Source organism: Hemitrygon akajei, chromosome 4, assembly GCF_048418815.1.
Source record: "Hemitrygon akajei chromosome 4, sHemAka1.3, whole genome shotgun sequence".
NCBI classification, from domain to species: domain Eukaryota; kingdom Metazoa; phylum Chordata; class Chondrichthyes; order Myliobatiformes; family Dasyatidae; genus Hemitrygon; species Hemitrygon akajei.
This window is the reverse complement of record NC_133127.1, coordinates 181,821,548-181,848,454: the sequence shown is the minus strand read 5'-3', so window position 1 is coordinate 181,848,454 and position 26,907 is coordinate 181,821,548. Positions and strand designations below refer to the sequence as shown.

General features: G+C 40.7%; 1 protein-coding gene across 3 annotated transcripts in view; it reads right to left on the bottom strand.

Annotated features, from left to right (window-relative positions):
• The window catches only part of LOC140727018 (cohesin subunit SA-2), a 141,857-nt gene that overhangs the window by 95,137 nt on the left and 19,813 nt on the right, over positions 1-26,907 (bottom strand). For all 3 annotated transcript variants that reach the window (XM_073044174.1, XM_073044172.1, XM_073044175.1), the window contains 3 exons: positions 20,845-20,991; positions 17,252-17,348; positions 5,505-5,581 (listed from right to left, as the gene is read on the bottom strand). In XM_073044174.1, coding sequence (XP_072900275.1) covers positions 5,505-5,581; positions 17,252-17,348; positions 20,845-20,991 — 321 coding nt within the window. The remainder of the gene's footprint in view (positions 1-5,504; positions 5,582-17,251; positions 17,349-20,844; positions 20,992-26,907) is intronic.

The window sequence follows — 26,907 nt, the reverse complement described above, 5'->3', positions numbered from 1 at the left end:
GTGAGAGATGTCTCAGATCGAGTCCATTGCATTCTCAAGGGTAAGGGTGAGCAGCCAGAGGTCTCGGTACCTATGGCACCAGTGACACAGTAGAAAAGGTAAGGAAGTGCTGAAGAGAGATTTTAGGAAGCTAGGTAGAAAGCTGAAAAACAGAACCTACAGAGCATTAATCTCTGGATTGCTGCCTGTGCCATGTGCCAGTGAGGGTAAGATTAGGATGATTCGGCAGGTGAATGCATGACTGAGGAACTGGTGCAGGGGGCAAGGGTTCAGATTTATGGATCATTGGGATCTCTTCTGGGGAAGGTACGGCTGTACAAAAGGCACGGTTTACACCTGAACCAGAGGGGGTCCAATATCTTTGCGAGCAGGTTTGCTGAAGTTGTTCGGGAGGGTTAAAACTAATTTAGCAGGGGATGGCAACCGGAGTGATAGTGCTAAGGATGAGGTAGTTAGTTCACAAGCAGAGGCAGCGTGTAGTGAGACTACTAGTAAGGAGAGGCTGATGATAGGGCAAAATTGCAGTCGACAGGATGAGTTGCAATGTAAAGGCAGAAAAAAATCAAAAAGGGTGAATAGATGATTAAAGGTGTTATATTTGAAAGTGCACAGGGTACAGAATAAGGTTGGTGAACTTGTAGCACAGTTACAGATTGGCATGTATGATGTTGTAAGAATCACTGAAAGAAGATTATAGCTGGGAGCTTAACATCCAAAGATATGCATTGTATCAAAAGGACAGGCAGAGAGGCAGAGGGGGTGGCGTTGCTCTGTTGGTAAAATAAGTGAAATCAAATCATTAGAAGGAAGTGACATAGGGTCGGAAGGTGTTGAATCATGGGGAGAGCTAAGGAGCTGCAAGGGTAAAAAGACACTGATGGGAGTTCCATACAGACCTGCAAACAATAGTAAAGATGTGGTCTACAAATTACAATGGGAGATAGAAAATGCATGCCAAAAGGACAACCTTACAATAGTCATGGGGGACTTTAATGTGCAGATAGATTGGGAAAATCAGATTGGTGCTAGATCCCAAGAGGAGGAATTTCTAGGATGCCTACAAGGTGGCTTTTTAGAGCTGCTCGTGTTTGAGCCCACTAGGGAATCAACTGTTCTGGATTGGGTGTTGTGCAATGAACCAGATTTATTAGAGAGCTCAAGGTAAAAGATCCCTTAGAGGAAAGTGATCATAATATGATCAAATTCACCCTGAAATTTGAGAAGTAAATGGATTTTTGTGGAGGAAAGGGAATTACAGAGGCATGAGAGAGTAGCTGGCCAAAATTGATTGGAAAAGGACACTGGCAGGGATGATGGCAGAGCAGCAATGGCTGGAATACCTGAAAGTAATTCGAAGGTTACAGGATATATACATACCAAAGAGGAAAAAGTATTTTAAAGGCAAGATGACATAACTGTGGCAAATAAGAGAAGTCAAAGCCAACATAAAAGCTAAAGAGAGGGTATATAATAGAACAAAAAAAACAAACAGAAGACAACTAAAAAAAGTCATTAAGAAGGAAAAGATGGAATACAAAAGTAAGCTAGTCAATAATATTAAAGAGGATACTAAAAGTTCTTTAGATACATCAAGTGTAAAAAAGAGGCAAGCGTGGATATCAAACGGCTGGAAAACGATGCTGGAGAAGTAGTAACGGGAGACAAGAAAATGGGAGATACAATGAATACGTATTTTGCATGAGACACTAGCAGTATGCTGGAAGTTCAAGAGGTTCAGGGGGCAGAAGTGTGTAAAGTTGCCATTACTGGGGGAAGGTCAGAAACAGAATGAGGTTTAATATCACTAGCATATGTCATGAAATTTGTTAACTTAGTGACAGCAGTACAATGCAATCCATGATAATATAGGAAAAATAAATAAATCAATTACAGTAAGTATATATAAGTGTATTGAATAGTTAAATTAAAAATAGAAATAATAAAAGTGAGGTAGAGTTCATGAGTTCAATGTCCATTTAGGAATTGGATGGCAGAGGGGGAGAAGCTGTTCCTGAATCGCTGAGTGTGTGCCTTCAGGCTTCTGTACCTCTTACCTGATGGGAACTGTGAGAAGAAGGCATGTCATGGGTGATGGGGGTCCTTAATGATGGACACCGCCTTTCTGAGACACCGCTCCTTGAAGATGTTGTCCACAGAATTGCTGCTCACTGGATGTTTTTTTAAATTCTTACACCATTCTCTGTAAGCTCTAGAGATTGTTGTGCATGAATATCCCAGCAAATCAGCAGTTTCTGAGGTACTCAAACCACCCCAACTGGTACCAACCATCATTCCACAGTCAAAGTCACTTATATCACATTTCTTCTCCATTCTGATGTTTTGTCTGAACAACAACTGAACCTCTTGCACTATGTCTGCGTGCATTTATACACTGAGTTGCTACCACATGGTTAACCGATCAGATATTTGCATTAACAAGCAGGTATACTGGTGTACCTAATAAAGTGACCACTCCATGTATGTCACCATATACTATACTGATCTTTAGGTTTTGAGTTTCTAATTTAGTAACATTACTATAAGTTGCCTTCTATGGTCCATATATAAAAATTGACAAGCGTCCACAGGGATAAGCCAAATTTCCTTAGCCTTCTATGCAAGTAGAGGGCACTGGTGTGCTTTCTTGGCCATAGTATCTGTGTTTGGACCAGGTGATGGTCTACACCTGGGAGTTTCAAGCTCTCAACCATCCCCACCTTACATAAAACATAGACCTGTACAGCACAATACAGGCCCTCCGGCCCATGATATTGTACCGACCTTTTAACCTACTCCACGACCATTCTAACGTAGCCCATAACCTCCATTTTCCTTTCATCTATGTGCCTATCCAAGAGTCACTTAAATGTCCCTAATCTACCAGTCTCCAGCAGTGTAATCCAGGCACTTAACATGCTCTGTGTAAAAACCTATCCTAATATCTCTCTTAAACATTTCTCCATTCACTTTAAAAGGATATCCTCTGCTATTAGCCATTGACACTCTGAGAAAAAAAAATGCTGGCTGTCCACTCTATTTTTGCCTCATGTAATCTTATATACCTCTAGCAAGTCACTTCTCATCCTCCTTCACTTTAAAGAGAAAAGAACTGGATGGGTTAATGTTTCCTCGTAAGCCATGCTCCCTTATGAAACCATCAGACATAGGAGCAGAGTTTGGCTATTTGGTCCATCGAGTCTGTTCTACCATTCAATCATGGCTTATTTTTTTCCCTCCTCAGCCCCACTCCCCATAACCTTTGATGCCATGTCCAATCAGGAACCTATCAATCCCTGCCTTAAATACCCAATGACCTGGCCTCCGCAGCTGCCTGTGGTAACATATTGCACAAATTCACCACCCTCTGGCTAAAGAAATTTCTCCACATCTATTTTAAATGGATGCCCCTCTATCCTGAGGCTGTGCCCTCTTGTCCTAGACTCCCCCACCATGGGAAACATCTTTTCCAAATCTACTCTGTCTAGATCTTTCAATATTCGAAAGATTTCAATTTGATCCCCCCCCCCGCTAAATTCCAGCGACTACAGGCCCAGAGATATCAAACGTTCCTCATATGATAACACTTTCATTCCCAGAATCATCCTTGTGAACATCCTCTGAATGCACTCCAATGCCAGCACATCTTTTTCTTAGATAAGGAGCTCAAAACTGTTCACAATACACAAGGCGAGGCCTCACCAGTGTCTTATAAAGCCTCAGCATCGCATCCCTCCTCTTATATTCTAGACCTCTTAAAATGAATGTATTTGCCTTCCTCACCACCAACTCATTCTGCAAGTTAATCTTTTGGGTGTTCTGCGCAAGGACTCCCAAATCCCTTTGCATCTCAGATTTTTGGATTTTCTCCACATTTAGAAAATAGTCCGCACATTTATTTCTACTACCAAAGTGCATGACCATGCATTTTTCAACATTATATTTCATTTGCCACTTGCCCACTCTCCTAATAAGTCTCTGCAGCTTTCCTGTTTCTTCAATACCACCTGCCCTTCCACCAGTCTTCGTATCATCTGCAAAACTGACAACAAAGCCATCTATTCCATCACCTAAATCATTGATATACAGCATAAAAAGAAGTGGTCCCAACACCAACACCTGCAGAACACCACTAGTCACTGGCAGCCAACCAGAAAAGGATCCTTTTATTCCCACTCACTGCCTCCTGCCAATCAGCCAATGCTCTAACCACGCCAGTAATTTTCCTGTGACACCATGGGCTCTTAACTTGGTAATCTGCCCCATGTGTGGCACCTTGTCAAAGGCCTTATCCAGGCAGCATCCTGGTAGATTTCCTCTGCACCCTCTGTAAAGCTTCCATATTCTTCCTATAATGGCAGTTCAGTAACATTAGTATATGCAGGAAAGTGGGCCTCACTGCTGAAGGGAAATGGCCTTTCTCTTCTTCAACCACACATAAGTTTATTCATTACAATTACTCTATGTCTCATAGCAAACAAGCCCTGCCTAAGCAGTGTCTCCTCACGACTAAAGGGGTAAAAGAGATTAGATTTAATTTGCACATTGAAACATACAGTGAAATGCGTTGTGGCGTCATTGTCCGTGATGTGCTGGGGGCAGCCCACAAGTGTCGGCACCAACATTCAATGCCTTCAACTTAATAATCCTAACCATATGTCTTTGGAATGGGAGAGGAAACAGGAGCAGCTGGTGGAAAACCATAGGGAGAACGTGCAAACTCCTTACAACACGGCAGTGGGAGTCAAACCCCAATCAGTGATCAATCGCCGGTGCTGAATCAGAATCAGGTTTAATATCACTGGCATACATGGTGAAATTTGTTGTTTTGCAGCAGCAGTACATTCATTGCAATACATAATAAAACGATAAACTATAAGATATGTGTGTGTGTGTGTGTGTGTGTGTATGTATATAAAAAATGGTGAGGTAGAGTTCATGGGTTCATTGTCCATTCAGAAATTTGATGGCGGAGGGGAAGAAGCTGTTCCAATTGTGCTAATACTTTCACTAAATGTGGAAGATCTGATCAAACTGTTTATTTAAACAATTTGAAGAACTCATTCAGTGTGGATAAAGTATTAACTCTCCAGTGGGCTAAGGATGCTCAGGAACTGAGTATACTCGGGATTAATATGAGTACATTTTTAGAAGCTAATGGAATTCAGAATTTTGGCAGTAAAGTGGAGTTGAGGGAGCAAAGGGAGCGACAAAGGGAGGGGTCACTGGCTGATGGTATGGTCACCCCTTACAAGTGACTCCCTATGCCACGCCTACAAGGTGCATTTTGTTCCAAGACACCGGGGACACACTTTCGTAACTTTGTCAGCTGTGTCACCTGTCCCCAGCAGTCTGTCCGGAGTGTCAATCCCCATGCGCATCCTGCCTACTGAGAAACTGATGCTTATCCAGCGTTCACGTCCACAGCGGCTGTGGGAGAGGGGATTGAATATGCAGCACAGGATGAAAACCAGGTTTTAAAATCAATCTCAAAAACCTTATCTCACCTCATCAAATTCCTCAGTCATTTTTCTCCTGATGTCAGGACTGTGCATATTTTGAAAAACTTCAGCTGTAACAATTCCTGAAAAAAAAACACTTAGAATAAAATACATTACTTCAAAATATTCATGCTTGAAATACATTACATTTTGCAAAAAAAGAAACACTCTCATAAAGCAGAATGTATAAATAATAGATTGCCCACTCTAAGACCTACCAGTGGACAGGAATCCCAAGTTACAGATGAACATCAAATACTCTAACTTCCGGTAATATTTCCACCTCTCCCTTTCCTCTTCTTCCATTCACCACTCTGCCTCCTCTCTTACCTCTTCTCTTCTCGCCTGCCTATTACGTCCTCCTGGTGCCCTTTCTCCTTCCCTTTCACCCACGGTCCACTGTCCTCTCCTATCAGATTTCTTCTTCTTCAGCCTTTCACCTTTTACACCCTTTCCACCTATCACCACTCAGCTTTTCACTTCGCTTCCCCACCCCTCCCCAGTTCACCTGGCTTCCCCATCACTTTTTAGCTGCTACTACTTCCCCTCCCCACCTTCTCATTCTGGCTTCTTGTCCTTTCCTTTCCCATGCAGGGTCTCAACCCAAACCATCGACTGTTTATTCCTTTCCATAGATGCTGCCTGACCCGCTGAGTTCCCTAAGCATGTTGTACGAGGGGTGATTGATATGTTCGTGGCCTAAGGTAGGAGTCGATTTTAGTAAACCTAACACATTTATTTTTCAACATAGTTCCCTCCTACATGTACATGCTTAGCCCAGCAGTCGTGGAGCATACGGATCCCTTCTTTGTAGAAGTGGTCCACAGCAGGGGTGATTGATAACTTTGTGGCCTAAGGCAGAAGGAGATGGGTTATTAACTTCTTTCTTTCTTTTTCAATCTTTTTATTATTGTTATTAATATCAACAAAACAAAATTGATACATAGATAATGGGATTACAAACATACACATTTCAACTGAACATGAAAGAATACATAAGCAATGATTACAGTAAAAATGAGTATTCCCAAATCATGGACGATACAATATACAAATAAACAAGGCAAACCTAGGTATATCATAATATATATTTTTTTTAAAAACAGAATAAAGAAAAAGAAAAAAAATTATGCAAAAAAACTAATCTAATAATCTAATAACTAATAAGGAAAAAAAAACAAAAAAGAAAAAAGAGAAAAAGAAAAAATGGAGAAAAAAAAGGGCTGTTTATAATATCTCAGAAAAATACAAAATTATCAGTGTCGTCAACTCCGATCCTCTCAACATATATAAAATCGAAACTGGAAAAACAAATAGGCTTGGAACAGGGTCATATTACATCATATGAAAATATTGAATAAATGGTCTCCATATCTTTTCAAATTTAATAGAAGTATCAAATACAACACTTCTAATTTTTTCTAAATTTAGACATAACGTAGTTTGAGAAAACCAATGAAATACGGTAGGAGGATTAATTTCTTTCCAATTCAACAAAATAGATCTTTGAGCCATTAATGTAAGAAATGCAATCATTCGACAAGCGGAAGAGGATAAATGGAGTGAGTCCATCATTGGTAAACCAAAAATTGCAGTAATAGGATGAGGTTGTAAATCAATGTTCAATACCACAGAAATAATATCAAAAATATCTTTCCAATATTTTTTCAAAAGCAGACACGACCAGAACATATGAGTTAAAGATGCTATCTCAGAATGACATCTGTCACAAATAGGATTTATATAGGAATAAAAACGAGCCAATTTATCCTTGGACATATGAGCCCTGTGCACAACTTTAAACTGTATTAATGAATGTTTAGCACATATAGATGATGTATTAACTAATTGAAGAATTTTATCCCAATTCTCAATTGGGATAGTAAGGTTAAGTTCTCTTTCCCAATCATTTTTAGTCTTATAAAAGGGCACTGAACGTATCTTCATAATTATATTGTAAAGTTTTGATATTAGCCCTTTCTGAAAAGGATTTAGTTCAAACAAATTCTCCAAAATACCTGAAGACACAAAATTTGGAAAAGTAGGAAGTACAGTATTTAAGAAATTCCTAATCTGTAAATATCTAAAAAAATGAAATCTAGGGAAATTATATTTATTAGATAATTGCTCAAAAGACATAAAACAATTATCCAAAAATAAATCAGAAAATGTTAGTAATCCTTTAGTCTTCCAAGCTGAATAAGCTTGGTCTATAATAGAAGGATAAAAAAAACAATTGGATACAATAGGAATATTTAAAACAAACTGAGTCAACCCAAAAAATTTCCGAAATTGAAACCATATACGTAAAGTATGTTTAACTATCGGGTTGTCAATTCGTTTCGGCAATTTAGAAAGAGCAAAGGGAAGAGAAGTCCCTAAAATAGAACCCAATGCAAATCCTTGTACAGATTTAATTTCCAGGTTCACCCAATGAGGGCTAAAAGATATATCCCAATCCTTTAAACAACATATCAAATATCGGATATTAACTGCCCAATAATAAAATCTAAAATTAGGCAATGCCAATCCACCTTCCTTCCTTGCCTTCTGTAAATATATTTTACCTAACCTAGGATTTTTATTCTGCCATATATATGAGGAAATTTTTGAATCAACATTAGCAAAAAAAGATTTTGGAATAAAAATTGGTACCGCTTGAAATATATATAAACCTTGGGTAAAATAACCATCTTAATAGCATTAATCCGACCTATCAGAGATAAAGATAGTGGTGACCACTTAGTAAACAAACATTTAATCTGATCGATTAAGGGTAAAAAATTAACCTTAAATAAGTCTTTATAGTTTTTTGTGATTTTAATCCCTAAGTAAATAAAAGTGTCATTAACTAATTTAAAAGGTAAATTTCCATAAATTGGAACCTGTCTATTTAAAGGAAACAATTCACTCTTATTAAGATTTAATTTATACCCGAAAAAATTACTAAATTGAGCCAACAATGATAAAACTGCAGGAATGGATTTCTCAGGATCAGAAATAAATAATAATAAATCATCTGCATATAATGATAACTTATGTATATCTGTCCCACGATTAATGCCAAAAATGTTCTGTGATTCTCTGATAGCAATTGCCAAGGGTTCTAAAGCAATATCAAATAATAATGGACAAAGAGGACAGCCTTGTCTAGTACCCCGAAATAAACGAAAAAAGGAAGATCTTTGATTGTTAGTAAGCACCAAGGCGACTGGAGTATGATATATCAGTTTAATCCAGGAAATGAATGTCGGACTAAAATTAAACTTCTCAAGCACATTAAATAAGTATGGCCATTCAACTCTATCGAATGCTTTCTCCGCATCTAATGAAATAACACATTCTGAAGTGCTATGTGAAGGAGTATAAACAATATTCAATAATCTCCTAACATTGAAAAAAGAATAGCGATTTTTAATAAAACCGGTTTGATCTTCCGAAATAATTTGGGGTAATACCTTCTCCAGCCTGGATGCCAGTAACTTGGAAAAGATCTTGGAATCTACATTCAATAAAGATATTGGTCTATAGGATGCACAGTCAGTAGGGTCTTTATCTTTCTTCAATATTAAAGAAATGGAAGCTCTATAAAAAGATTGTGGCAGATTGCCCAATCTAATTACTTCTTCAAAAATCCTGCATAACCAAGGAGAAAGAGTAGCGGGAAAACATTTTAAAAATTCTACTATATACCCATCTGGACCTGGTGCTTTCCCAGAATTCATAGAGGAAATAACCCCTTTAATTTCTGCATCCGTAATAGGAGTTTCTAATATTGAAAGACCATCTGATGATAATTTTGGAAAATTCATTTTCCCAAGAAAATCACACATGGTATTACGATCATGAGGGAATTCGGAATGATACAGGGAGGTATAAAAATCTTGAAATGATTTATTTATCTCATCATGGTTAACTGTCAGATCCCCATTCTGCTGACGGATCTTAGTAATTTGACGTTTAACCAAAGCATTCTTCAATCGACTAGCTAACAGTTTACCTGATTTATCACTATGTATATAAAAATCAGATCTGGTTTTCATTAATTGATTTTCAATCGAAGATGTAAGTAATAAACTATGTTCCGTTTGAAATTCAACCCTTTGTTTGTAAAGCTCCTTACTAGGAGTAATCGAATATTTCTTGTCAATCTCTTTAATTTTATCAACCAATAAAAGAGTTTCCTTCTTAATGCGTTTTCTCAGACCAACAGAGTAGGAGATAATCTGTCCACGTATATATGCTTTAAAAGTGTCCCAAAGTGTTCCGCAAGAAATATCATCCGTGGAATTAGTTGAAAAGAAGAAATCGATCTGTTCCTTCATAAATTTAATAAAATCCGGATCTTGCAGTAAGGTAGAATCAAATCGCCATTGTCTAGCACTAGAAGCTGTATCCGTAAATTAAATAGAAAGTTTTAATGGAGCATGGTCAGAGATGGCTATAATATCATAATTACAACCAAGTACCGATGGAATAAAACAAGAGTCAATAAAAAAAAATCAATTCTCGAGTAGGAATGATAAACATGTGAGAAAAATGAAAACTCTTTGTCCTTAGAATGCCGAAATCTCCAAATATCAAAAATTCCATTATCATTCAAAAAAGAGTTAATACAAGTGGCCGACTTATTAGGTAAAGTCTGAGTAGATATAGATCTGTCCATCAAAGGATTTAAACAACAATTAAAGTCACCACCCATTATTAACTTATATTCATTTAGATTAGGTAGAGAAGTAAATAAGGACTTAAAAAAATCGGGACAATCCACATTTGGAGCATAAACATTAACCATAGCAACCTTTTTGTTAAAAAGTAAGCCAGTAATTAACAAAAATCTACCATTCGGATCCGAAAAGATATCATGTTGGACAAATGCAATAGAGGAGTCAATAAAAATTGAAACTCCCTTTACTTTGGCATTCAAATTCGAATGATACTGTTGATCCCTCCAAAACCTAAAAAAGCGAAAATTATCCTCTTTCCTCACTTGAGTTTCTTGTACAAAAATAATATGAGCATTAAGTCTTTGGAATACTTTGAAAATCTTTTTCCGTTTAATCGGATGGTTTAAGCCATTAGTATTCCAAGAGACAAAATTAATGGTCTGAGCCATATTTCTGAAATCAACCCTTTGGTATATAAAGGGTTAACCAAATTATGAACTCATGCACCCGGAAGAGGAACGAAAATAAGGGGCGGACCCGGAAGTGACGACATTGCGGACATTTTTGTAGTTTAAAATCAGCCCAAATGAAAAAACTAAAAAAAACTGATATAAGAAACATAAGATTTAGAAAAAGACCTCCCACCCCCCACCCAAGAGGAAAAAAAAAGACCACCCCAGCCAGGGATAGGCTAGGAAAAAGGAAAGATGAAACTAAATCTACCCCCATATCAGCAGAAGACAACTCCGTATATAAAGGATAAAAAAAAGATCCACCCAAACGCTAAAGAAATAATAATCACTATACTAAAACCAAACTTCTTAATATAATTGGCAGTAAAAAAAACCAAAAAGAATATAATCACTAGTAACTTATAAATCGGGTTAAAAACCCAAACAAACCAAAAAAAAATTTAAACTGTGATAAGAGATGCATTATAGGAAGACGAGAGAAAAAAAATGGCGAAATCAAAAAAAAGCCAAAAATATTTTAAAGAAACTGCCATCTTAGTAAAAAAAAATTCACCTTCAAAGGATTAATAATAATGACCAAAGATAAAGTACAGTGGTTGAAGTAAGTAAAATAAAAAGATTAGTATGTAAAAAAAAAAACTTTAACTAGAGTATAAAATATAGAATAAACCTACACCAATAGCCAGAAACAAAATCTGGTTTTGAAAATAAAAATCATCTTGCACAATCAAAATCACTCATTTATTAGAAATGAGTGTCCGTAGCAGTAGGGAAGTTCTCATTCAGAAAGCTTCTCGCTTCAGATGTAGAAAGAAAAACACTCCGTGGTGCATTCGGAGGCGATATTCTGAGCTTCGCAGGGTATAAAAGCGCAGGTTTTAGATTTTTCTCATAACATTCAGATATCAGAGGTTTAAAAAGAAGCCTTGCCTTCATTACTTCTGGACTAAAATCTTCTACTAATCGAAAATTGTGATCTTGAAATTTGACCATCCCTACACGCCGAGCCACATGAATAAGTTGCTCTTTAACATGCACATAGTGAAATCGGACAATTACAACCGGTGGTTTAGCTGAAGCACTTGGTGATCGACGCATAATTCTGTGAGCGCGATCGAGTAACGGAGGACTGTCTGGGAATACAGAAGGGAACGCACCCTTTAAAAGTTGAGCAAAGTACTTCGAAGGGTGCCCTTGTTCAATACCTTCCGGGAGACCAAGTATGCATAGGTTCTGTCTTCTGGACCGATTCTCAAAGTCAACACTCTTGGCTTTAAGTGTTTCCACCTGTTTAATCGTCGAAAGTAAGTTCTGCTGCAGTTTTTCAATTATCAAGTCTCGCTTCCGAGCGTCTTCTTGCAGAGTTGCGATTAGAACTTGCTGCTGGTTAACTACTGAATCCGTCTTATCCATATAATCTTGAAAAGCCTTTATATCTTGTTTTAAAATTTGTCGCTGTTCTTCAAATTTTTGATTTAAAACCTCCAATAACATTTCATAAGTCAATTCAGTGCGCTTAGGATCAGTCTGCTTCTTCTTCCCGTTCCCGTTAGGAACCTTCCCAGGTTCTCGCCCTTTAGATCTAAGACCCATTTCTGTATTCATTTCTTCAAAAATTCACAATAAACTCTTAAAGATAAGTCCAAAAAAGTAGCAAGAATCTTTTGGTGTAGGTAAAAATAAGTTAAATAAGGGTGATCATAGGTTAAAAAAAAGTAAAGGTTATGGAGCGAATCTGAAACAGTGCTCACTCCATGAGCGTCTCCTGCTGACCTCTCGAGTTATTAATTTCAAACTTAATGCATAATCACTCAAAGAGTTGAACTACACGTGCATGCAACGAGAGCGTCTTGAACCTCCAGGTGGTCCACAGCAGGGGTGATTGATAAGTTCATGGCCTACGGTAGAAGGAGATGAGTTATACAGCTCTCATTACATTCACATGCAGTTCAACTCTTTGAGTGATTATGCAGAAAATTTGAAGTTAATAGCTCATCTCCATCTACCTTAGGCCACAAACTTATCAATCACCCCTGCTGTGGACACTTCTGGAGGTCCAAGATGCCGACCTCTACAAAGAAGGATCCATATGCTCCACGACCGCTGGACTAAGTGTGTAAATGTAGGAAAAATTGGTTTTCTGAAATTGACTCCTTCTACCTTAGGCCACAAACTTATCAATCACCCCTTGTATGTGTTGCTCTGGATTTTCAGCATTATCAGAATCTCGAGTTTATAGCAGAGTGACCCACCATGCTTGCTACAGAGAGCTGCCACATTTCAGGTTTTGGATCAGAGACTCCAATTCAACCTTTGTTCAGGTCAAAATACATTTATTATCAAAGAATCAAATGTATTATTATCAAAATACATTTATTATCAAAGTATCTACGCAGTATACAACCCTGAGATTCATCTTCCTCTGAGACAGCCATGAAACAAAGAAAACCATGGAACCCACTCAATAAAAACATCAACCAACCCCACTCCACGCGCTAAAACAAACCACGCAAACAGCAACAAAAATATCAACCTCCTAAGCGCAAAAAAATAAATTGCGCAAACGGCAACAAGTACGAGCAAGAACACAGAAGATAAAACACAAAATCAAAAGAATCCATATTTGGTTCGGCTCAGTGTCCATTATCTGCAGACGGCCCAAAATCGCCGCAGAGAAAGGAGCAAACAGAAAACCACGGTCCAATCCACAAACCGCAGACCCAGAACCCGACAGCATCGATGGAGAGAGACAGAGATCATTTGAACGCAGAGGCCTGCCCTTGAGAGCAGTGAGCAAGAGTGAGAGAGAGAGAGACCACACACACGGACAACTTCCTCCAGCAGCCGTGAGCGAGAGGCTAATAGACGGCCACAGTGGTAAAGGGAAACAACAAAAGAATGGCCAGTTTTGGGATGAGGCGGCCTTCTGAAACTGATCTTCTTGGACAGAAGAGCCCCGTCTTGAACCAAACATGGCAACATCATTCTGTGAGCAACTTTGGGTATTATATCTAAGGAAAGATTGTGCTAGTCTTGGACAGCGTCTAGAGGAGGATCATAAAGGAATGACAGGTTTGATGTATGAGGAGTATTTGATGTCTCTGGACCTGTAGAGTCATAGAACACTACAGAAACATGCCATTCAGCCCATCTAGTCCATGCCAAACTATTAATCTGCCTTGTCCCAGCGACAAGTTCCACCTAGACTATAGCTCTCCATAGCCCTTCCATCCATGTACGTGTCCAAATTTCACCGTTGAAATCAAACCTGTATCCACCACTTCCACTGGCAGCTCGTTCCACACTCTTATCAACCTTGAGTGGGGGTTCCCCCTCATGTTCCACTTAAAACATTTCACTTTTCACCCTATAAACCCATGCATGACCTCTAGTCCCAGTCTCACCCAACCTCAGTGGAAAAAGCCTGCCTATCTATACCCCTCATAATTTTGTACAACTCCATCAAATGTCCTCCCATTCTTCTTTGCTCTAGGGAAGATAAGGATGGACAGAAATACAAGGGAAGAGCCTGGATGGAGCCTGGATAAAGGCCTGGATGGCAGAGACAATAAGAGGCTGTTTTCATTAGTAGGAGACTCCAGGATTATGTTCCTATGCTATAGAAAGGCTGATATTAAACTAGAAAGAGTGCAAAAAAAAATTAACAAGGACATTGCCAGAACTCAAGGAAGTAAGCTATGGGGAGCAGTTGGACAAGCTCGGATTCTTTTTCCTTGTAGCACTGGCGATTGAGGGGGATCCTTATAGAGTGTTGTGCGATAAGAGCTCCATCTTGTTGTACTAGGGATCACTTAATAGTTTTTTAATAGCAGGGTAGAAGCTGTCCTTGAGATTGGAGATACATGATTTCAGGCTTTTGTTTCTTCTGCTCGAAAGAAGGGGGGTAAAAAGGGAACGTCCAGGGTGGCTGGGGACTTTGATTCTGCTGGCTGATTAACCAAAGAAGTGAGAGATATAGTCCGAGTCCATGGAGGGGAAGCTGGTTTCTGTCATGTACTGAGCTATCTCCACAACTCTGCAGTCACGGGCAGAGCAGAAGCCATCGTAACTGGCTCCACCACCACTTCTGGCATGTTACAGATATCGTTCCCTGTGCAGAAAGAAAAAGCATGGAACAGGCCGTTCCAGTCTGCACTGTCCACTAAACCACCTATTTAATCTTAGCCGAATCACAGCACAACTTACCAACCAGTCCTTTACGGGTTATGCCAACGGGGTCAATAAACTGATTAGAAAGGCTGGCTCTGTTATGGGAGTCAAACCGGACACACTGGAGGCTGTGGTAGAACAAAGGACACAGAAACATAGAAAACCTACAGCGCAATACAAGCCCTTCAGTTCACAAAGTTGTGCCGAACATGTCCCTGCCTTAGAAATTACTAGGCTTACCCGTAGCTCTCTATTTTTCTAAGCTCCATGTACCTATCCAAAAGTCTCTTAAAAGACCCTATTGTATCCACCTCCATCACCGTTACTGGCAGCCCATTCCACGCATTCACCACTCTCTGAGTAAAAAACTTAACCCCGACATCTCCTCTGTACCTATCCCCAGCACCTTAAACCTGTGTCCTCTTGTGGCAATCATTTCAGCCCTGGGAAAAAGCCTCTGACTATCCACACAATCAATGCCTCCCATCATCTTATACACCTCTATCAGGTCACCTCTCATTTTCCTTCGTTCCAAGAAGAGAAGGCCGAGTTCATTCAACCTGTTCTCATAAGGCATGCTCCCTAATCCAGGCAACATCCTTGTAACTCACCTCTGCACCCTTCCTATGGTTTCCACATCCTTCCTGTAGTGAGGCGACCAGAACTGAGCACAGTACTCCAAGTGGGGTCTGACCAGGGTCCTATATAGCTGCAACATTACCTCTCGGCTCCTAAATTCAATTCCACAATTGATGAAGTCCAATACACCGTACGCCTTCTTAACCACAGAGTCAACCTGCGCAGCTGCTTTGAGCGTCCTATGGACTCAGACCCCAAGATCCCTCTTGATCCTCACTGCCAAGAGTCTTACCATTAATACTATATTCTGCCATCATATTTGATCTACCAAAATGAACCACTTCACACTCACCTCCACATTTCTGTCCAAGGTAACCGTATTTAAATGCAACATTAATCATTGTGACCTTTTCCAATTCCCAAGCCTCTCTGAATTGGAAGAGTACCAGATGATAATCTTCAAGTATACTGTACCCTTCTGGGTGAGCTGCATAAAGACATGTCAGAGAGATTCCAAGATCTTCTCAATCCCAATTCCACATTGGGCAATAAATCCATTCCTGAACACATGTAATGAAGAATTAACAGGAAGGATGGAGGAAGAACTGACGACTGCAAAATGGCTTTGAGCCGAGGTTCAAAAAATTTTATCAAGACTTTTGGTTGCAGAAAGAAGTCTCTGAACGCTATCCTGCATGGTGAAAAAAGAGCAAGGTGATTTTTATTGCCTTTCCAACATAATATTTAGTGGAGCGTGGTTCCAGTGCAGTTGCCCAAGTTCTTTCAAAGCGATGAAATGAACTGTAAATTACTGAACGTGGGGATCTGAGACTCCTCCCGAGTGGCATTCAGCCTGATGCTGTGAAGCTAACATCACTGCATCACCCATCCATCACATTGAAAGGTGAAAAAGCAATGAAGTAGTGAATAGTTGGACAATTCTAAAATTGTTGGCAAAAATTGTTTTTACTGTAACGATAAAAGGAAATAATCTTATTTGTACTTTAAAGAAGTTTGAATAACTTTGTGCAATTATTTGTCACTGCTTTCAATTTGCAGTTCCTATTTTTTTTTCACTGTGCACCATAAATCCTTTATAGTTTTATGTAATGGCCTGAAAGGGAGGGGGGCACTGGGGACATGGACTGGGAGGCAAGGGGGAGGTAATCCAAAATTGTTTGGGAATCACTGGGTTAGATTGATCTTGAGTAGGTTATAAGAGCAGCACAACATCTTTGCCCGAAGGGTCTGTACTATGCTGTAACGTTCAATGATCTGTATAGATGACATGTAAAACAAAGTTTTTCACTGTAAAATAGTAAATTCATTTACCAATATCATTGAACCAATTTAGATCTATCAATCTCAGTCCTGAAAGCTAGACTGGACTAGATTCAACACCTTTTGTCGGGGGAGAATTCCGGCTTCTTTTTGCCCCTTGAATGGGACAGAGCTTACTGATTTCCCCTCTTAAATGGCCCTTTGCTATGGACTTGCTTTTCAAAGAAATAGTTTCTCTGCCATCACATCCTTTACCAAATCTTCAGCAATTCCAAAAACTTTACAACCTATGGATTACATTTGAGGATCAGTCATTTTTGTAATGTCAGCAAAGAGAAATAGTGTGAAAGTGGGGCAGAAATGGGGATTACCATTATAAATAAGCATTTTTTAAAATAAATCCAGCAATCATTCCTAATGGACACATTTTAGAATGTAAGCCCTGCTTCAATCACAGCAGTGAGAAATGAGAAGTCTCGAAATTATTAAATCACCCAGATATATTCCGGAGCATTTAGTAGAATACAGGGTAATGCATCACAGAAAATACAGGGCACAGTAATGACAAATCAGAGTGGCTCACCTCTGCATCCTGAGCACTGAATAAAAAAAATGATGAGATCCAAGAGCGCAGTATTTCTGTCTTGTTTATATTCTTCAATCCAGTCATCAACCACGGACTGCAAGGTGAGGAAACTAACATCACGCAATCCAATACAACATTACAGAAAAGAAATAAAAAACCTGCAAACTACAGTAAGGTTATTGGATTATTTTCAAAGATTTATGGTCTTAATCGCAAAGTTTTAACCAGAGTAACTATTCACAACACTGCTTCACATATGGACTGTGTTAGTATCCAATAAAGAAGGTCGCAGGGGGAAAGTTACTTTCGATGTCATAGGAATGTACAGTACAGTAACAGGTCTTTAACACACACTGTCCATGTAGGCTGTTATACCTATTTGTTCTAATCCCATGAAGCCTATATCCTCCTTCTTTCCTATCCAAGTACCTGTCAAAATGCCTTTTAAAAGTTGTAATTGTATCTGTGTCCATCTCTTCCTCTGCCAACTCACTACCCTCTGCGTCAAAAACTTACCTCTTAGATCTTGTTTAAATTTCCTCTCTCACCTCCAACCTGTGACAATTAAGTTCCAAGTAAGTTTTATTATCTAACGACATATATATCACAATATACAACCCTGAGATTCATCTTCTTGCGGGCATACTCAATAAATCTCTAGGATAGTAACTACAACAGGATCAATGAATGAACAGCTAGAGTGCAGAAGACAACAAACTGTGCAAATGCAAGTATAAATAAATAGCAATAATTAACAAGAACATCCTTGAAAGTGAGATCATTGGTTGTGGGAACATTTCAATGATGGGGCAAGTGAAGTTGAGTGTAATTATCCACTTTTATTCAAGGGCCTGATGGTTGAGGGGTGTAATAATTGTTCTTCAACTTGTTGCTGCGAGTCCTGGGGCTCTTGTACCTTCTACCTGATGTCAGCAGCAGGAAGACAGCATGACCTGGATGGTGGGGATCTCTGATGATAGATGCTGCTTTCCTACAATGTTGCATGTAGATGCGCTCAATGTTTTGAACTTTGAAATTTCTGATCTCTCACCTTCAACCTGTGTCCATTAGTTCTGGACTTCACCTGCATGATCAGAAATATTTGATTACCTGCCCCATTTGTGCCCCTCAAAATTTTTGTAAGCCTCAATAATGTTATCGCTCAGCCTCCCACATTCCAGTGAGAATAAACTAGCCTATTCAATCACTCCTCATAACTACAGCCCTCCATTTTAGGTGACTCCCGTTGAATCTCTTCAGCACTCTTTCTCTCTATTGCACCTCATGTTGCCTGTGGTGTGGTGACCAGAAACTGTACTCAATACTCTAAATGCTGTCTAACTGATGTTTGTATATTTCTTGTCAGAGCTAAATGAATTCAACTGAAAAAAGTCATGAGTTTATTAACACGGTTGAAACAATCGCTCCCTCCTCTGCTTGCAATCTGAGAGTTGCTGCAATTCATTTCCTACCCATCTTGAAAACATTGTCTCAGCAACCTTGCTGATCTATAACCTGCCTCCACATATACACCTATACTCCGCATCGCCTAAGTCTTTTAGTTAACAAAGCTCTGAGTGAAAATAACAACCTACCTAATGTATCGTGTTGCTTGCACAGAGAATCCTAAACCTCTCCCCAGTTTTGATTATAAGTTTTTTTTTCCGTACCTAGTTTTATTCTAGGAACATCAAATTTCACAGTAAAGGCAGCACGGTAGCATTGGGGTCAGCATAATGCTTTACAGTACAGGCAACCAGGATTCAATTCTCACTGCTGCCTCGAAGGAGTTTGTACATTCTCCCCGTGACCACTCCGGTTTCCTCCCACAATCCACAAACGTGCTGAGTAGTAGATTAATTGGTCTCTGTAAATTGTCCCATGATTAGGCTTAGATTAAATCAGGGGAATGATGGGCTGAGTGGCTCAAAGTGTCAGAAGGGCCTAATCTGTGTTGTATGTCAACAAATTAATTAATTAATTCAGTTCACAAACTCTAGACCACCCCCAACCACTGAGAATACTTTCTCCCTACACTGATTTACTTTGATCAAATTATTTCTATAATTTCTAATTACCAAGCAATACATTCCCAGTTTCTGGAATCATTCCTACCAGTATCCAAAGGACTACATGTGGGTAAATTTAAATTCAATTTATCAAATAAATCTGCGATTAGATTGCTGACCAGGTAATAGTGACCAGGAACTCAATGGAAATGTTGTCCAAACCCATCTGGCTGACTACATTTGCTCTGGGCAAATAAGTCCCATTCTAGTTCAAGCTAGATGTGGCTCCAGGCCCATCAATGTGGCTGATTCTTAATTGTTGATTGAAATTGTTATTACAACTTTGAAATGAAAATTGTTATTCAGTCTAGTGGGACAATAAGGGGCACACAATATATCATTGTTTTCCTTTTGTATTTGCACAATTTGTTTCATTCTACACATTGGTTGTTTTTCTATCTGTCTGCAGTTCTTCACTGATTTTATTGAGTTTCCTTGTATTTACTGTGAATGCCCGCAAGAAAATGAATTTCAGGGTATATGGTGACATATAAGTATGTGCATTGAACTTTAAATGTCAGTTTTGATATCAGTAGCCATGTCCTGAGAATGACTGTACAAGGGAAGTGTACTTCATTTGGTTTTTGAAACCTCTCAACACTGTGTTGTCACAAGGTCACAGAGCAATACAGCATAGGTACTGGCACTTTGGTCCAATCAGTACAGACAGATCATGCTGTCTACCCAGTCAGAGCCAATTTCCTTTGTTCTGCCCATGTCCTTCTGAGCCCCGTCCCTTCAAATACCTATACAAGTGCTTCTTCAAGGAAACTATTGTACCTGACTTCAGACCACACACACAAAAATGCTGGAGGAGCTCAGCAGGTCGGGCAGCATCTATGGAAAAAAGTAAACATCCAGTGTTTACTCTTTTCCGTAGATGCTGCCTGACCTGCTGAGTTCCTCCAGCATTTTCTGTGTGTTGCTTTGGATTTCGAGCATCTGCAGATTTTCTTGTGTTTGTGTATCTGACTTTTTTTAATCCCTACACCGATGATAAGTTGGTTGCCATCCACTTTATCTACATCCTTCATAATTGTAAACTCTTTTATAAGAGTGCATCTCTCTTGGGCTGCCAGAAGAAACGGAAGAGGTGGGTACAACTAGAATGTTTAAAAGGTATTTGACAGGAAATGTTTAATGAGATATGTATAGACAGACACTTGGTCAGATCGACCAATAGGGCTAAAGGATCTATTTCTTTCTGAACCCACGTGCCTGTGATTGGCTGCAAGCAAGCTTTTCATTATACATGAACCACGTTGCACCTGAGCATGTGACAAATAAACTCCACTTGATAAAGCACCAGATCATAACACTGACTGAATTAATCCCAGCCATCACAACAGGGCGGGTAGACAATCACAGCCAACTGTGGGAAGTTACCCTGCCCCCCTCCTGAACCAGAGGTGGCTTTGCCGGCAGGGAGAGTGACTAACAGTACCTACACTAACTTGGTCAGTAATTTAACCACTACAGTGTAAACCGATTTGAGGACTACCAACATAGCTGACCAGGTACCTGCATGGCGCTCTTGCCCATCCTGACCACTTCAAATAGCGTCACGGCCTCAACTTCATCCTGCTGCTCTTCTCCGTGCGATCGGATCTGGTGGCTCCTCGATCTCCGCCTGCCTTTCGATGACTGGCTCCTTCGTCTCTTCCACGTCTACAAATGCCAGGAAATAGTTCACGTTAAATCAAATTTCCAAGCTGATTGTAGACTTCGAGAAGGGGAGAAGTTAGCAGAACACACACTAGTCTTCACTGAAGAGTCAGCAGTGGAAAGGGAGGATAGTTTCAAGTTCTCAGGCATCAACATCTCAGAGGATCTCTTTGGCCCTATACTTCCATGAAATCATGATGAAGCTCTACTTCATTAGGTGCTTAAGGAGATGTTGGTATGTCACTAAAGATTCTTGCAAATTTCTACAGACGTACCATGGAAAGCATTCTGACTGGGTGCTTCGCCCACTGGCATAGGATCAGAAGAGGATTCAGAGGTTTGTAGAATCAGGGCATACTAGACATCATGGGCAGAACCATCCCCACCACAGAGGATCACTTCAAAGTGCAACACACTAAATGCTGGAAGAACTCAGCAGATCAGGCAGCATCTATGGAAATGAATAAACAGTCGATGTTTCGGGCTGCAACTCTTCTGCAGGGCTGAGAAGGAAGGGGGAAGGTGCCGGTATAAAAAGGTGGGAGGGAGAGGAAGGAGGCTGGCTGTAAGGTGATAGGTGAAGCCAGATGGGTGGGAAAGGTCAAAGGCTAGAGAAAAAGGAATCTGATGGGAGAGGAGACTGGAACATAGGAGAAAGAGAAACAGGAGGGGACCCAGGAGGAATGATCGGTAAGTGAGAAGAGGTAAGAGGTCAGGAATAGAGGAGGGGGTGTAGTAGAGGAAGAGCAGAGGGATGAATAGAGGAACTGGGAAGAAGGGGATTGTTTTTTTACCTGAAGGAGAAAGCAATATTCATACCCAGGTTGAAGGCTATCAAGACGGAATATAAGGTGTTGCTCCTCCACCCTGAGGGTGGCCTCGTTTTAGCACAAGAGGAGGCCATGGACCGACATGTCGGATCGAGAATGGGAATCACAATTAAAATGTTTGGCCACCGGAAAGTTCCACTTGTGGTGGATGGAGCGAAGGTTCTCGTCGGAGCGTTCCAATTTACAACAGATCTCACCAACATAGAGGAGATCATATTGGCAGAATCGGACCCGTGGATTCGCAGGTGAAGTGTTGCCTCGTCCAGGTCTCTTTGTGGCAATGAATAGAGATGAGGGAGGAAGTGTATGGGCAGATGTAACACTTGGGCAACTTGCAGGGATAAGTGCCAGGAAGGAGACAAGTAGGGAAGGACAAATGGACAAGGGGATCGCAGAGGGAGCGATCCATGTGAAAAACAGAGAATGGGGGGGGGGGGGAGGTAAAGTTATATTTAGCGGTGGGATCCCTTTGAGATGGCAGAAGCAGTGGAGGATGATGGGCTGGATGCAGAGGCTCATGGGATGATGGGTAAGAACAAGAGGAACTCCATCACTATTAAGGCGGTGGGAAGATGGGATGAGCACAGATGTTCAGGAAATGAAGGAGATATGGATGAGGGCAGCATCAATTGTGGAGAGAAGGAAACTCCATTTTTTGAAGAAGGAGGACATCTCTCATGTCATGGAACAGAAAGCCATGTTCTAGGAACAGATGCAGTAGAGGCGAAGGTACTCAGAAAAGAAATTAGCATTTTTATTGGAGATAGGGTGGGAAAAGGTATAGTCAAGATAGCCGTGGGAATCAGTAGGTTTATAAAAGATGTTGGTTGACAGTTTGTCTTTAGAGATGGGAGACAGTGAGATCGAGAAAATGTAGGGCAGTGTAAGAGATGAGCCAAGTGAATTTAAGGGCAGGGTGGAAGTTAAAGGCAAAGTTAATGGAATTAATGAGCTCAGTATGGGTGCCTGAAGCAGCACCAATGCAGTCATCAAAGTAGTGGAAGAGTTGGGGTGTTTTACTAGGAAAGACTTCGAACATAGACTGTTCTACATAGCCAACGAAGAGGCAGGCGTAGTTGGGGCCCATACTGGTGCCCATGGCTATTCCTCGAGTTTAGAGAAAGTGGGAGAGATTGAAGGAAAAATTGTTGAGGGTGAGAATAGAGTGTTACAGTTGCAGAGGAAGTGCAGTACAGGCAGACATATAAGGTGCAATGTCCACAACGGGGTAGACAGAGTGACCTTTACAAGTTTGAGAGATTCGTGAAGGTTGGCCTACTGGTACATCCTAAGCAGGCCAGAATATTGAAAAATCACTGGGAGGGGTGGGGGGGAAGGGAAGGACTGGCATTTTCAAATGGCCAGCCCCAGCTGCAGAATTCTTGTGTTTAAGTAATAAAATAATATTGAGAACATGAGTTGTAGAGTTCTTGAAAGTGAATCTTAGGTTGTGAAGTTATGCACTCTGATTCAGGAGCCTGATGGTTGAAGGGTAATAACTGTTCCCAAACCTGGCAGTGTGGGACCTAAGGCTCCAGTACCTCCTTCCTGATGGCAGCAGTGAGAGGACAGCATGGTGCAGGTCCTTGATAATGGAAGCTGTTTTCTGTGACAGAGCTCCTTGTAGATGAGCTCAACGATGGAGAGTGCTTTAGCTGTGATGGACTACAATGTGTATCCAAACACAGCTCAACATTTCCATATGTTTCTTATTCCTTTGCCGTTTGCCTTAAAATGTGTATCCTCTAATCACTGACACTTATTTTACTGTATTCCTTTCTGGAATTTTGGCATTGCTAGATATATAATGTGATAGTGAGCTTCCTATTTGAAATGTTCCCATCCTTTTTGTGAAGGCAGCTTCACCATTTGCTACAGGTCTTTTTCTGCTTTATTTGCTCCTTCAAAATCCTTGCAGTCATGGTCGTACAGCAGAGAAATAGGTCCCTTAGCCCACCAAGCCCATGCTGACCATCAAGCAGCCACTCGCACTAAACTCATTTCATTCTCTGCACACCCCCCACCTGGCACCCCAGATTCTACCACCCCCCCCTACCGAATTTACAGAGGACAATTAACCGACCAACCCGTATGCCATTGAGACAGTATGGGTGCTCCGGTTTCCTGAGCCCACTGCAGAAAACCAACACGGTCACAAGGAGGATGTGAGAACGCCTGGAGGTTAGGACTGAACTTGAGGGGCTGATAGCCTGAGGCAGCAGTTCTACCAGCTGCACCTCTCAGTCCTACATTTCCTGATTTTAAATGGATTTACGTAATTATGGCATAGCAAAAGGAAGCAGGGCAGCACAGTAGGGTAAGGGTTAGCATAATGCTATTACAGCGCCAGCAAACACCGATCGGGGTTCAATTCCCGCTGCTGTCTGGAAGGAGTTTATACATTCGCTCCGTGACTGCATGGGTTTCCTCCTACATTCTTAAGACATACGGTTTAAGGTGATTGAGTTGTGGGCATGTTATTTTAAAGATGGGAGAATGGTGACACTTACACAATCGCAATCCTCGCTGATATAATGGGAGGCAAAACGATGCATTTCACTGTATGTTTCAATGTACATGTGACAAAAGAAACTAATCTTATCCTAATCTGAAGCAAGAAGCATTCCTGATGGAAATTGGCCATGGAGGTCTCTCAGGACATCTACCACGGAGGATACAGGTGTTTAAAAGCTGTTGTGGCACTGCTGTTAAATAGGCTGCATCATTCACATGCCTCAAAGTAAACTCTCAACTTTGACCCCTATTCTGAGCCCTGCCACAGCAAGAGATTCCCACGTGAACAGATTAAACTGTTTCAGAGACATCCTCAAACCCTCCTTGAAGAAATGGAGCATCCTCACCAGTCTAAGAGAATTCTGACTTCCCACCAGTTAAAAAGATGATAATGGCCCAAAAGTGAGTGATCTCTTTGGAAACACTTTGATGAAGCCACTACAAAGCCAAACAGGAACAGTGAGAAGACTTGAGTATCTCGCTCTCCTCCTACCACACACGTCCATCTACAAAACCACAGAGCAGCAGTGATAAAAATCTCACCTTCAACTCTGAGGGGCAGCCTGAGTGAAGATCAGCACAAGACTGGGTTGCGTTTGTTATTGAGGGAGAGTGCAGAGCACACCAGGGGGCCAGCATGCAGGATACTCAACCGAACATTACTGAGAACCCTGCTTGTACGGTACGCGAACTCCTCCCATGTGTGGGGGGCTAACTGAGTGCCATCGGAATAACACTGTTAGCTACCATTACACATTGGATATGCGTAAACGTAAAGCAAGGCAGATTCGCGGATCCAGTGAGCGAAACAGAAGACACAGATTGCGGAAGGGCACATTAACTAAAAACAATAAACCAGGCATCTAGCTAAACAAGTGTTTGTCTAAACTACACAGAACGACAATACTGAACATTCAGAAACCCTTTTAACTTAACAGGTACTCCATCAAATCTCCCCAGGTTATAAAACTGAGAAACTAAGCATGCTACAAATGAATACTTAACAAAACAAACATATCTATATCTGCAACGCTCTTTCACAATTGTCCATCAGCGCTGGTTGCAACTTAGTGGTGTGCCTCAGGGATCTGTACTGGGTTCAGTGTTGTTTGTCATATACATTAATGAGTTGGATGATGGGGTGGTAAATTGGATTAGTAAGTATGCAGATGATACTAAGGTAGGTGGTGTTGTGGATAGTGAAGTAGGCTTTCAAAACTTGCAGAGAGATTTAGGCCAGTTAGAAGAGTGGGCTGAACGATGGCAGATGGAGTTTAATGCTGATAAGTGTGAGGTGCTAAATTTTGGTAGGAATAATCAAAATAGGAAATACATGGTAAATGGTAGGGCATTGAGGAATGCAGTAGAACAGAGTGATCTAGGAATAATGGTGCATAGTTCCCTGAAGGTGGAATCTCATGTGGATAGGGTGGTGAAGAAAGCTTTTGGTATGCTGGCCTTTATAAATCAGAGCATTGAGTATAGGAGTTGGGATGTAATGTAAAAATTGTACAAGGCATTGGTGAGGCCAAATTTGGAGTATTGTGTACAGTTCTGGTCATCAAATTATAGGAAAGATGTCAACAAATAGAGAGAGTACAGAGGAGATTTACTAGAATGTTACCTGGGTTTCAGCATCTAAGTTACAGAGAAAGGTTGAACAAGTTAGGTCTTTATTCTTTGGAGCATAGAAGGTTGAGGGGGGGGGACTTGATAGAGGTATTTAAAATTATGAGGGGGATAGATAGAGTTGACATGAATAGGCTTTTTCCATTGAGAGTGGGGGAGATTCAAACAAGAGGACATGAGTCGAGAGTTAAGGGGCAAAAGTTTAAGGGTAACACGAGGGGGAACTTCTTTACTCAGAGAGTGGCAGCTGTGTGGAACGAGTTTCCAGTAGAAGTGGTAGAGGCAGGTTCGATTTTGTCGTTTAAAAAAAAAATTGGATAGGTATATGGACAGGAAAGGAATGGAGGGTTATGGGCTGAGTGCAGGTCAGTGGGACTAGGTGAGAGTAAGCGTTTGGCACGGACTAGAAGGGCCAAGATGGCCTGTTTCCTTGCTGTAATTGTTATATGGTTAACTTCAGCCTGAAGTGGACCCTGGAGACAAAAGGAAAGAGTCCAGGTCTCTCGGACATCCTATTCTTATACTCCTAAGGCACCCGGAACCGGAAACCGGTGCCACGACACACAAGCCAATCAATGGGAAGATGTGGCCGCATCCTTCGAATGAGCCAATCAATGACCAACACCGCAGAAGTGGCTTTTGACTGGCAGATAAACCAACCCCTCACATGACAGTAAATAAACAAAAGCACTTCCTCAGTGCATTTCTGCATGTGGTCTGTAACTTAATTAGATTTCTGAGCTGCTGCTTGCATGGAGACAGTTTGTGAGGATGACACGCAGCAAAGAGAGTTCTACATGAATTTTTTCACACTCAAGGTTATAAGGTCTGTAGGCACGAGAAGCAGGATTCAGAGCTTGTGGTTGTAGGGGTTTTGGTCGGGCGGGGTGAGAGAGATAACAGCTGGCAGAGTTTGGCCATAAAAGAATAGCCTCTCAGTTGTGAT